Source organism: Callorhinus ursinus, unplaced genomic scaffold, assembly GCF_003265705.2.
Source record: "Callorhinus ursinus isolate GAN/ISIS: 27379988/994484 unplaced genomic scaffold, GSC_fseal_2.0 scaffold9, whole genome shotgun sequence".
NCBI lineage: Eukaryota > Metazoa > Chordata > Mammalia > Carnivora > Otariidae > Callorhinus > Callorhinus ursinus.
Window position 1 is genome coordinate 40,010,297 of NW_027397071.1, and position 14,007 is coordinate 40,024,303.

Consider the following 14,007-nt stretch of genomic DNA (forward strand, 5'->3'; position numbering starts at 1 on the left):
TTAAGGAGGCTGAGGGAAGTTTCAGTACGAAGAAGCATGTAGGAGAGGTGATAGATTAAAAAGGGAAGCGCTGACCTTTGGTGATAAGGAGGAGACCCTATTGCTCCTACTTGATAAACATTCTGCTCCATGACAGCAAATGGCCACAACCCCCTCACCACTCTCCTTTTCTTCATTCCTCCTAGGAACAACAGTTTCAGGGTGCTATCATCTTACACAATTGCTGCATTCCGAGAAAACTATGTGTAAATGAAAATTTTATAACTTACATTCAACTTTTATAAGTTGAATCGCATTCCAAGTGCACTAGGCAAGCTTTCTATTTAAAGGAACCCTTTGATGGACCCTTTGGTAATGTGAGAAATTAATTCCAAATGTATCTGTTTTACAGTTGCAGTCCCTGGATCTCTGGTTTTCTTCTCCTGGACAGCTAACTAGGTCATAGCATTCTATTCTCAGAGCCCAGCCCCACACAAACACTAATTGATTTTCGCATCTGAAAGGTTGTGTATCACTTTGTCATTTCTAAATTTACATGATGTAATCCATGCACAAGATGGGAGAGATTTCATACCCAGTGGGAGGGGCAAGTGCCACATGCTTAGTTTTCCAAATATATCTAGAGACACACAATATTTTAAAAGAGGCAGGACTTCAGGAGCGCCTTCCTCAATCTCAGATTGCAACAATTGGTGGTTTCAGTGGCAACTAGTAGATCCCTATCACCTGTGGAGAAAGTAATCTGACAATTTCTCACCTTGACATGTATTTTGTGAAGGAAAACAATAACCATTAAAAACCAATATGCAAATAAACAACAACCAAAACCCCCCATCAAATCATGCGTTATAAAACTACAGGCTGTGAACTTCATAACCCAAAACTGAAAAATAAATGTATCATTTTTAAGACATTCTGGAGGGCTGCGAGGCCCAGAAATGGGGGCATTACATTAGTCAGGAACACAGGCCAAATCTTGTACCCGTATTTTAAAAGCATGATGCCAGGCTAAAAATTACACCTTGTGTGATTTTAACAAGTCAGCATGTCCCTCAGATCAGCAGTCACCTGCACATTGTAAGAATTTCTGGGAGACACCCAGCAGGTAATCAACCTTCAAAATGATGTCCTTTGGTCACAGCTGCTGTGTCACCTCTGCCCTCACTTGCCTCTTCCGTGTATCCCATTGGTTACATCCCCTCCCCACAAAGTGACGGGCAGGTTAGCACTTCGGCATCCCCTTCTAGCCTGCTTCTCCTCCTTGGGGGTATGTTGCAATCATCTCGGAAAGTTCATTTTAATGTATTTTTTTTTTTTTTTCATCTGAGAAACTTTAAAAGCTTCTGATGTCTGGGTGCCACACCCCTGCGTTTGGGTGTAATTGGCCCTGGGCATTGGTACTTGTAAAAGTTCGCCAGGTGATTCTCCTGTGCAGCCAAAGTTGCGAGCGGCTGTCTTCCCGGCTGTTGAACTCGCGGCCCTGCTGGAGTTACCCCATCTGTTTCCGTTCCCGTATCCTCAGGCTCTTTGACTTTTAGGACCTATTGATCTCTGGTATCGCTGGCTCTGTCTTTCATAATAAACGCTGAGAAGGCAGGCGGAGGAGAAGTAGCTGAATTCTTTCCCTGACTGGCTTCCAGAAGAAGCTGGAAGAAGTCCAGCAAATACAAGTATTGGCAAAATATATCAAGCTTCTGAAAAGTGCCACCTCCTGTTCCAGGGACATTCAGAAAGCACAGAAGAGCCTCTGGTGAGAATTTCAGCTCCGCCTCCACAAACTTAGGAAAGGTACTTCTCCTTCCTGAGGCTCAGTTTCCTCATCTATAAAAACCGGAATACCTGAGCCTTACTTAGATAACTACTCAAAGGGTCTGAAATAGCACGCAGCATGCAGTAGGCACTCAATAGTGACAGGTATATACATGGAAAGCATAGCGAAAATAGTTAAAGCTTTTTCACTGATTATGTTCCGAATTAATAACAATTATGATTTACTGAGCCCATTTATCCAATTCTTTAGCTATGAAACAAATGTGTATTACCTATCAACTTTATACCAGCCATACTGCTAGATACTAGGGACATGGTTATGAATAAAATACACATGATTCCTACCTTAGTACATCTTACAGCTTAGCCAAACGCTTTACCTATTTCTGGAGTTGATTTCAAGCAGTCCAGAGATTGAACTTGCTAGAGGGACGGTATAACTAACAAACGGACCTTCCATGTACCCTCACAGCAAATACTCAGGATGTACTACATTGTTAAGAGCAATCTGAACCAAGTAGAGAGACAAAGACTTAGCAGAGTTCTGTAACAGTTGTGAAGGGCCAGAAAAGCTATAAGAAGCCTTAGGAGACTATCAAAAGGAACATCTCAAAAGACCTGATGGGTTTTTCCCCACACCCATTTCCCACACCCAGTTTTATGAACAGTGGTATATTTCTCTGGGTTCTTGAAGGTGCTCTTGCGAGCACAGCTGTGCCCCCCATGCTGTGTAGCTGTCTACGTGTTGTAAGGTGTATGACTTAGCTACATTACAGGAACTTGTATTTTTTGGTTGGGTCTCCTGGCATCTTTTAATCAATCACCCACTCCTGTGATGATACTGCCTCGCTCAAGAGCAATCCTAAAAGCTGGTATTATTATGTCTGTTTTATGTACAAAACTTAAGTAACTTGCCCAAGGTCACTGGGCTGGTAAATGGTGAAGCTGAGATTGAACCTCAGGTCTGTATGATTCCACAACTCATGCTCCTAACCTCTGCTTCAAAGTAGACAGACTTCAGGGGACTGTGTTTTGGAAATATCAAAATCTGCTTGTTCAGAGAATTAATTTTAAAACCACAAGTAAAGAATAAGAAGAGCAGATGGAACTAGCAGACGATGCTGTGACTGAACCTAATCTAATCTTGGCCTATGGGCCTCTTATGAAATTATATAAGAGACTGGAATCTAATAAAGAATTGTGTCCAGTTTGCCTGGTTATCAATCAAACCTACTGATACTTAATTTTATGACATTCTGTAGATTAAAGTCTTCATGATTCAGATTCCCATCTCTTCATAGCTGCAGCTGCAACCCTTTTGTTAGACTAAGAATATAATAACTATAGCTAAAAAACCAACATTTGCAATTTGTATATGGTGTAAGATCCTTGCTAACTCCAGATAATCTTCCTCCACCTTCAGGATAAAACTTTTTACTGTGATGATGGGATGTGTGAGTGAGTGTGGAAGCATTTATGTGTGTGTGAGAGTATACATGTATAGTAACTCAAGTGCAAATGCTCTGGAGCTCATGTGAAAGAACAGAGATTTTAAGCCAGTTTTTCCAGACTTTCGTGGGTTGCAGTATATACTTTCGATGGTATCCATCCAGCTCACAAGTGATTGCTTTTGCCATTCCCCATCCAGAATAGGGGTACCTGGCAGCCCTGTTTATATTAATGAAATATGACCCCACTGCTGCTCCAGCCGCACTTGTTTAGACCAGGGGTGGCCATTTGATCCCAAAAGGGCCAATCGCATTCTCTCTTAGGGCAGACTGCATTTATTCCTAATTCATTATGCTTTCTCTATCTATGCCCTTTGCCAAGTGACTCTGCAGTTCCTTCCACTACAGGCTGAGTATATGTATTTTCTCTCCCTATTGGATATTGGACTCAGCTATGTGACTTGCCCATGGAATGCCATGGGGTGCAACTTGAACATAAGCCTTAAGTGGGCATGTGAAGTTGGGCCTGCCCTCTTGAGTTCCTCGCCTTTGTCCATGAGAAGAACATGTCTCAGGTAGCTGCTGGTCCAAAGACAGGGAGAGACATGTGGGACAGACCAGGATAAAACCTGTGCTCCGTCAAGCCACCTACAACCAGTTCACAGACACATGAGCAAGAAATAAGTACTTATGATTATATATCCTTGGATTCTGGTGTGGATTTTATAGAGAATTATTATGGCAAAACATAACATATATCTCTGCTTGAAACTTTACAGTTAAGCTGAGAGACAAAGAGACTGTCTATTGGGAACGGGGGCATGTAAATGGTAGAGTTCACTATGGAAGAATGTTGAACTTTTTTTTTTCTCTTTTTCTGACTTGCTCCTTTGCTTTGTTTGTTTGTTTGTTTGTTTTTTTCCCCTTTTCTGGCTCTTTTTTTGAGGTAAACTTCACATAACATACAATTAATCATTTTAAAGTGAACAATTCAGTGGCTGTTAGTACATTCACAGTGTTTTACAACAACCTCTATCTAGTTCCAAAATAATGTCATCACCCCAAAATAAAACCCTGTAATCATTAAGCTGTTACTCCTAATTTCTCTCTCTCCCCAGCCTCTGGCAACTACCACTCTGCTTTGTTTTGATTTTTTTAATTTTTTAAAAATTTTTAATGGATTTATGTATTCCCTATCATGGACTGAGTGGTGTACCCCTCCCATCAAATCCATATATTGAAGCACTGACCCCTTATGTAACTGTATTGGAGAGAGGGCCTTTAAGGAGGCGACTAAGGTTAGATGAGGTCAGAAGAGTGAAGCCCTGATCCCCCAGGACTGATGCCTTTATAAACAGGTGGAAAGATTGCAGCACTCTCTTTGCCATGTGAGAACATAGGGAGGAGGCTGCCGTCGGCAAGCCGGGAAGATGGGCATCTATAAGTCCCACCAGAGCCTGACCATGCTGGCACCCTCATCCCAGATTGTCAGCCTCCACAGTGAGAGAATACATTTCTGTTCTTTAAACCATCCAGTCTATGGTATCTTGTTATGGTAGCCTGAACTGACTCATACACTTATTCTTAAGGATATTCATATAAAAAGGATCATATAATATGTGGTCTCTGTGCCTGACTTCTTCCCAACGAAGGCATATTTTCCAGGTTCATCCGTGTTGAAGCATGTATCAGTATGTCATTGCTTTTCATGACCAAAGAATATTTTATTATGTGCATACCACATTTTGTTTGTCTGCTCATCTGTTAATGGATATTTGGATTGTTTCCGCCTTTTGGCTATTGTGAATAGGGCTGCTATAAACATTTGAGTACAAGTATGTTTGAGTACCTGTTTTTCATTCTTTTGAGTGTATACTGGGTAGTGGAATTGCTGGGTCATAGCGTCATCCTCGGTATGCTGAACTTTTGTGGTGCTCAGATTCTCAAAGCCATTTCTTGGTTCCTACACAAGGAATCCTTCCTTGGATGCCATAAGATAACCCCAAAATACTTTCAATAAATTCCTTTTGTTGCTGTAGCTAGACAGTTCTCACTTAAGCTAGAGGTAACTGCTGTTACTTGAAACTTAGAAATCTTAAACAAATAAATAATACAATTTCTATTTTTTGGTCCTATAACATTAATAGAATCTTATAAGAAATATGGGCTAAAAACTCTTACTTCAAAGTTTGCCATAGGGGTGGTAAATCCCCCATTGATACTAACCAAATCGGGTGACGATCTTGATGGGATTCTGGTTAACTGGACCATGAGATTGTTGCTTAGATTGCCACTCACCTTTGGGACCAGGCAGCACAGGACCTCGCATTCAGAGCATATTCCAATTCAAAACGACTCCTTAACGCTGCCACATGGCTCCGGCCAGGCCCTCCCCGGCTCACCAGGCAGTCAGAAGAAGAGGAAGGTGAGAGAGACCCACTGCTGTTACTTGATGCAGGAGACATCAGCTGAGTGAAGAAGGGGTAGTTTCAGTCCTTTCATAAATCCAACAGGCTTAAGCATAGAATAGAATATGGATTTATTTTAACTTTCTATTCTAGGATTTCTCATATTTTAATTTCTATTCATCTCAGCTTACTTCTGGCTTTTCCTATCGGCCTCTGATGGCAACACATGGCTAGCTTAATGTACTTTTTTGACCCAGTTCTATGCTGAGAGCTGGCCCATTCAACTTATACTCATCTTTCAGAAAACATGGTATGCTCAAATCAGATTCATAACATGGATATTTAGAAGGTGATTATTTAACGGTTAAAAGATTACATTTTTCACTATGCTGATGAGATTCATGGCAGAGTTCCTTTAAACTGTAGCTTAAAATTATCCCCTTTATATGAAATTATTTCCTTTATGTAAAATGAATTTACACACTTTTCCAAAAATGCATCCATTTCATAAAATGAAGGATGTTTAATGTCTGGCAAGCATGAGGACTAGAGAGAGTTGTTGGGGGAGAAATTTTAAAAATAGTTTCAAATAGTTAAGTTTAGCTAGAAAATAGAAGAGTATGAGGGAAGAAAATGGGAAAGAGAAGAAAAAAAAAATAGGAGATAGTTTTCTTGAATTTCTGACGGCCTTGCTGTTTACCTAACCCAACTGAGAACACTAGTGCTTTGACATTGTAATCTCATAAGACATGTCGACAGTGGATTTTGGTTTAAAAATAAAATATATGTAAATTCTAGGCTCTTCACAGTAGCCAAGACATTACTGAGTAAAGCTCTGAGAATCATGTGATGTCAGTGTTGAAATGAACCTTCAAACTCTTCAGTGATTGAATCTCTTCTATGCCTCCTTTTCAAGTGAGCTATGCAAGCAGATGGGGAGTCTCCAGTGATGAGGACCTCACTGTGTCCAGATCCATTCATTTACCTTAGGACAACTCTGATAATTAGAAAGTTCTTTCTCCTCAAAAACCAAATCATAATTACACTTCATTTCCATCTGCTGGCCCATAGAGAACAAGGCCAGTCCTTTCACCATATGATCATTTTTCAGATGTTTAAAAAACAGCTCTTGGGCTCATCCTAATTTTCTCTTCTCTGGGACAAGCATCTCTGGTTCCTTTAATTGGTTCTCACATACATGATTTTCAATCCATTCATCATTCTGATCTCTCTTCCCTAAAATTTGTGTTCCAGTTATAATGATCCCTTTAAAAGGATATAACTGGGTACTATTTTGTTTGGCCATCTTAGAAGGGAGAGGAATGATATCCATCCTTTATTTTGTGGCAAGACAGCTACTTCACACTCTTACTCCCAAAGAGTTTATTTAATCTACTAACATGCATGATGCTCCTAAACCATATCTCCACCATTTGATATTCTTACTATTGTTTCTCTGACTCTGGTATGTGATGTTATATTAATTCTTGTTAGACATGTCCTATCATTTTATCTTCCAACATATGGAATTCTACAAATCAAGCCCCTTAAAGCTGATCTTGGGCCATTATTTAGTGCAGTCCAGTCCAGCAAGTTCTCTTTGCATATAGAGTATGTAAGAGGGTATACTTCATCTTCTCTACTGGTAGAGATTGTGCTAAGAGGCTTGGTCAATATAAGAAGCCATACTAGTTTAGGAGATCCTACCATTGTCTCTGTATCTGGAATCCACTCTCTCATCTAATTGGCTATATCCCCAGGCTTGGAGCAGTTTTGCCCTGTGAAACACAAAGGTTCAAAGTGAGAGGACACTTGGAACTTAAGCTTTAAAAGTGTCTGTCAACATTCAAGGCCTCCAGCAGATGCTCTCGTTAGTAGGGGCTGCTAAAGCCCCACGAATTATACTACTACTTTTCTCTGCTTTGTATGTTTCAGGACTGAAGAGAAGGGAATGGACGTTTAGTGTCCAAAGACTGAAGCTGCCTCCTACATAAAAGACTTCCTTTTTAGAAATGTCATTAAAGAGTTATGAGACAGCCAATAGCTGCAGGCTGCAGTTGAAGACCTGGAACCCTTTCCCAATAAACTGGGTTCTAGTGACTCTAAGCTGACTTTTTTTGTTTTTTGTTTTATTTTTTTAGGGGAAAAAAATGGATGGTTCCACTTTGGGATTTAGTTGTGCAATCTCAGGCTGATGCTGTTTCTCCTGTTTTGCCCCTTCCCATCATATGCACATGTATTTGTGAGTCAATATGTGTGATGTCCACCCCTGTCTCTTGCAGCACTCATTTGCATTGGGAATATATTATTATTTTTGAATTAGTGCTCATGTGTTAGCTTCTTTGCTTATTTTCAAATGCTATCTCCTGACCAGGTGTATAGAAAATTAAGGCAATTAGAGAGAAAATTAAAGCAAACAGCTCCTTGATATTAAGGGAAAAAAATTCCATTAGGCTGATTACCAACATATATCACTTTATGCAACATATGTGCGGTATAAAAGCAATGCATCCCAATTAATTTATGCACTAATTTTAGTGGTAATTTCCCTTTCTTATTGAGCATAGACAGTGGCTTAATATTTTAACTTACATTTCCCTGTATATAGGAAATTTTGTATAGAAAAAAGTTGATTTAAATAATTACCTTCTAACATATTTGCTGTATTTTCAAATTTTTAGATATTAATTTTTTCAAGCTGGGCTTGCCTGTGCCCATTTGCCTGACTGATTATTTGTTGGAAGGCCCAAATTCATGCTGAAATTGCCTTTGTCCCTATAGATTCAGTCAGTCCACCCTAGAAACATAATGAACATGGTAAATATATGAATGAAGTTATAGACCTTCATACCTACTTTCTACAAGCAACCCCTTACCTATTCCCCATCACCCTTGGATATTCAAGATTTTTTTATGGACATATTTCAAAAGCTAAAGTTCTTACCTCAATGTTGCAGAGACACTCTTCTAACTTGGTAACAACTTCAGAAAATTCGGGTCTTCCCTGTAAATAAAGAAAAGACTTTTTCCCCCAAAGAATAAAAGGGAGGTAACTCTCTTTGGATTTTAAAATTGGGTATTTGCATTTGTAAAGGATGAGATTAACAATAAAGTATATTTTTATTTAAAATACACTTGTATTGAAGTGTTAATTGAATGTTCATTTGCTGTTCAGGGAGGGATGTTGAGTCTCCTGATAAGAATTTTAAGTCAGAATTTGCAACTACATTCAGATAATGAAATAGTGGAAAAGCTTTAATTAGCTTTGCATGCTTTTAAATGGCAGGTTTTCCTCTTCAAAATGAAAAGAAATAAGTGAATACTAGGAACTGTTAACTATCTCAGTGCCTTATAATATACTGCACAATGTGTCTGTAGGAAAAGAACTGCTAAAGCAAATTTTATAATTAGCTTCATTTTGAAAATGCCATCTCAGATTCAAAGCTAAGATCAATAGAAGCCTCATGACTATGCCCTATTTTAGGGGTTAAGATAAGCTTTTTATATTCAAAAGCTGCCATTAAAGATATTGTTCATTATGAACTTCTGTGTCAGATGAGTTTAGTTAAACAAACATTTATTGTGTTCTGATTATATTCCAAACTTTGTTCTAGTTGCTCGGGATATAAGGATGATTATGGATCTATGGAAAAAAATGCTGGGGATTTTAGAAAATGTTGTTCTCTTTGGAAGAAATTATATGCCTCCTTTTGTCAGATCCTAGGGACTATATAACCTATCATTTCTCCTTTATGAAACTTTTACTGCCAGGAGGTGGATAGCCCAATTTAACATTCAGGTGCAGTAACCAACTAATTTAGATTCTTAGTAGAACAATTTCTCCCTTAATATCTAACCCTCCCCTGAGGACACTGCTTCCCCCAAAGCCCTCTCAAGTGAAAGCTGTTTTTTCTTGCGTATTCCTGGTACCTCTAGGTCCGTGGGGGTGGTGATGGGGTGAGTGGAGCTCTGGGTCCTCTTTATTGTCATTGCAACTTCCAAATGGCTTCTCCTCTAAAAACCACCAGTTTATGAAGCTATTATACCAGTCACTGTCCCTCATTCTTTGAAGGCTTTAGTGTTTGGCTCCCCGTCATGCTAACACTACTAAGTGCTTTTATTATCCATGCTAGTAATCATTAAAATGGCCTGATCTCTAGGTTCCTTTGTTTCCTCTTCTGCCTTAACCTTACTTATACTCCACCTTCCTGGGAGTCACTTACCTCCTGGGTCCTATCTTAGATCCTGTTACTAACAAGGTCCGCAACCCTTCTATGTTTCCATCCTGTCAGTTTCCATCAGGTCACTATCTAGGCTCAATCTTCTCTCTCTCTCTAGTTTACTTCTTCTGGAACCCTGACTCCAACAATCTTTAACCACACAAACCATCTTGCCACTTTAAAAAAACCAACTTTCTGTTGTGAACGTTTTCAAATATACCCTAAAGTATTAGAGAACAATTTAATAAACCTCCATGTATCTATCACTCTGCCTTAAAAACCATGCTTATGCTAATATTGTCCTATGTACATACACATGTCTGCATCTATCTACTTACCTACCTATCATCTAATCTATCTCCCTTATTTTTTTGTTCATCTTACCATCTTTTCTTTCTTTTTTTTTTGGTTTCAAGTTTTTATTTAAATTCTATTTAGTTAACATATAGTGTAATATTGGTTTCAGGAGTAGAATTTAGTGATTCATCACTTACATATAACACCCAGTGCTCATCACAAGTGCCTTCCTTAATGTCCATCACCCATTTAGCTCATCCCTCACCCACCTCCCTCCATCAACCCTCAGTTTGTCCTCTATAGTTAAGAATCTCTTAATGGTTTGCTTGTTCATCTTACTATCTTTTCACCGTCATTTACTCACCTTGTTTCCTCCCTTACTTAGCTTAGATTTCATTGGCAATCATAATCACTCTTTTCCATACAGCCTCAGCTCCCTTGTCTTATCATGCATTTTGGATACTATTAGAAAAAAAATCCCCATCTTGATTAAATCCATTCTGACTGGTCTTACTTCAAAATCATGTCCCTCTAACCTGAGGTGGACCCTCAGTACTGCCTAGAGAGCCTATTACACAGTTTTGGCTCACTCACTCTCTCACACTCCAGATACCTATTTTGTTCCTTCTCCTCTTTCCTCAAATGTCTAATTTCCACTACTACATTGACCACCCACCAATGTCTAAATCCACATAATTTGCCTTCACTCGCATTTCTATGGATGAATTTTGCCTTTCTATCTGAGGTCACTTCTTTCACTGGGTACTAACTCTTAACCCTGCTAATCTACTGAAGGGCATTGCTCTAACAATAATTCTCCTTTCTACTTCTTTGCATCACCAATGTTCCCTTTCTATTGTTTAATCCCGTCAACCGTACTATGAATTCCTCCATCTTAAAAAGAAATAAGCAACAAAATAAAACTCTTGACTCCACTTCTTCCTCAAGGTACTGCTCCATTTTCTCTAGTCACCAAAATCGCTCCAAAGAACTGCTTAAATTTGCAGTCTCTTACTTTCCTCCTTCCATGTACCCTCCACCCCAACCAGACTTTCTTCTGTGACACTCTGCTATGCCTGCTCTTGTCAAGGGTACAAAGGCTTACCTCCTCACTGCTAAATTCAAAGGTTACATCTCAAAGCTCTTCTTACTTGGCACTGCATTAAATGCAAATAATCATTCCTTTGTGCCTGAAACATTCTTTAATTGGATTTGAGGTCACTACTTCTCAAGTTGTTCTTTCTCAGTCTCCTCTATTAGTTTCACTTTTCCTTTTCATCTTAAAATCCTGGACTGTACCAGGACTCAAGCTTTGGGTCTCTTCTCATCTCTCTTTAGAGTTAATTTGTTGAGGGTTTAATTCTGTCTCAAGGCTTTAAAAAACAACTCCCAATATCTATATCTAGCCCAGTATACTCCCTTAAACTCTAAACTCACATATGCAAATTCTTATATTTATAGTCTTCCCTGCTTCAGTAAATGGCAACTCCATCCTTTCACTTACAGAGGCCAAAAACCAAAGAATAATCTCTGACTTCTCTCTTTGTCATACTCTTGCTTTTAATCCACCAGCAAATCATATTCATTCTCCTTCAGAAGGTATCCAGAATCTGAACAAACAGGTAGCATTTATAGTGGATCAACATTCCCCCAGACAACTATAAGCTCTGGGCAAAATGTAAAAGACAGCTACCTAAAGGCAGTAAAGAGGGAACAAAATCCAGGAGCTTCTGGAGGGGAGTCACTTGGAAGAAAGGAAGGGCATGGAGTCAGTTTCCCATCTTTTTATTTTATTTTTTTTTACAAAATTTACCCTAAGGGTAGGCTTCATCTACATCTTACAGAACAACTAAAATTCTTATGAAAGCCTACAGGTTTGCTTGCTTACAGAACAGAGGGCAAAATTCAGAGAAATCAGTATATTAGCTATGGTTTTGTAACAAATTATCACAAATTTAGTGGTTTAAAACAGCACCCTTTTATTATCTCATAGGTTCTATGGGTAGGAGTTGAGTGAAAATTAACTGGGTCCTTTGCTCAGGGTCTTACCAGACTAAAATCGAAGTGTCAGCTAGTACTGTGATTCTCATCTGAGGTTCAAGGCCTCTTCCAAGCTCACTGGTTATTGGAATAATTCATTTCCTTGTGGTTGTCTGACTCAGGCTCCTGTTTTCTTGCCAATAGTTGTTTAGGGATGACTCTCAGCTTCTGGAGAATGCTCACAGTTTCTTGCCACATGGTTCCTATAAGTAGCTCACAACATGGCCATTTGCTTTCTTCCTGGGCAGCAAGGACATGTTTCTCTTCCTTCCTCTGTGACCAACTGGAGAAATATCCTCCGCTTTTAAAGAGCCCATCTGATTAGATCAGGCCTACCCAGGAAAAATTTCCTTTTGCCATATGAGGAAACATAATTATAGGAGTAATATTTAATCATATTTGTAGGTTCTTCTCATAATCAAGGGGAGAGGATTATCCTTGGTACGTATACCAGGGGACAGGGATCTTGGGGTCATTCTAGAATCCTGTTTATCATGCATAAGCACTAGAAAATGAGGGGAGATTCTGGAAAAAAAAGAGTCTAAGAAAGGGAGCCCCAGAATCTGCATACAAATTCTGTTTAAATCTTTGGCTGGCCTCTGGACCACATATGCATGGAATAGACTCTAAGCAGCTCAGGTAGGTTTAAAGAAGTGAACTGAGATTAGATCTTTTGCCTGATGCAGGGCATTTTTCTTACTATTTTCTCAGACTGGAATTATTTAACTCTTATTCTCTGCCTGTAGAAATCCTCTGCCCTCTTCAAGGCTCAATTCACAAGATACATCCTTCTTAAAGTGTTCAAGTGATTCCACAGAATAATTTTGTTCCTTTCTTTAGATTTACTTCATTCTTCCTTGTGTTATAACTAGGCATTTACATGTTTATGTCACTATCTAGAAAGTGTTTTGAGAGTAAGCAATGGTTTATATACTTCTGTATACCTCGCATGTTCCATTGCACAGGATAGCTTGTTTGAGCTCAAATTTGTTATATTAAATTGCATCATGATAATGAAAAAATTATCCATGATCTATCTCTCTTTTTCATCTAAACCACAATCATCTCTTTCTTGTATTATTATAATTGCCTTGTAAGTACTTATGCTGCTTCTGTTCTTTGCCTATCAAAAGTATTCCCAAAATGGTAGCCAACCTGTAGCTAACATCATATTCAATGGTGAAAAGCTCAATGCTTTTCCTCTAAGTTCAGGAATAAGACAAGAATGCCCTCTCTTGTGACTTTTATTCAACATAGTATTGGAAGTCCTAACTAGAGTAATTAGGCAAGAAAAATAAATAAAAAGCACCCAAATTAGAAAGGAAGAAGTAAAACTATTTGCAGATGGCATGATATTATATATGGAAAACCCTTGAGACTCCACCAAAAAAACCGTTAGAACTAATAAACAAATCCAGTGAAGTTGCAGGATACAAAACCAAATATACAAAAAACTGTTACATTTCTGTACACTAATAATGGACTATCAGAAAGAGAAATTAAGAAAACAGTATCATTTATAATTACATCAAAAAGAACAAATTACCTAGGAATAAATTTGACTAAGGAGGTGAAAGATCTGTACATTGAAAACCATAAGATGTTGATGAAAGAAATTGAAAAAAACACACAGATAAAATGGAAAGATTTTCCATGATCATGGATTGGAAGAGTTCATATTGTTAAAATGTCCATACTATCTAAAGTAATCTACAGATTCAGTGCAATCCATACCAAAATTCCAAAGGCATATTTCTACAAAAATAGAACAAAGAATCCTAATATTTGTATGAAACCACAAAGACTTCAAGTAGCCAAAGCAAT

At 38.6% G+C, this 14,007-nt stretch overlaps 1 protein-coding gene across 6 annotated transcripts in view; it reads right to left on the reverse strand.

Moving 5' to 3' along the window:
• The window catches only part of TNNI3K (TNNI3 interacting kinase), a 312,765-nt gene that overhangs the window by 42,563 nt on the left and 256,195 nt on the right, over positions 1-14,007 (reverse strand). For 4 of the 6 annotated variants that reach the window (XR_012379408.1, XM_073896522.1, XM_073896521.1 and 1 more), the window contains 2 exons: positions 8,571-8,648; positions 5,517-5,686 (listed from right to left, as the gene is read on the reverse strand). Coding sequence is in view for 5 of the 6 variants with exons in the window: in XM_073896522.1 (XP_073752623.1) it covers positions 5,517-5,686; positions 8,571-8,648 (248 nt within the window). In the remaining variant the exon portion in view is untranslated. Of the gene's footprint in view, positions 1-5,516; positions 5,687-8,570; positions 8,649-14,007 lie in introns of those variants that run through there. The other 2 variants (XM_025871849.2, XM_073896524.1) reach the window with 2 other exon arrangements.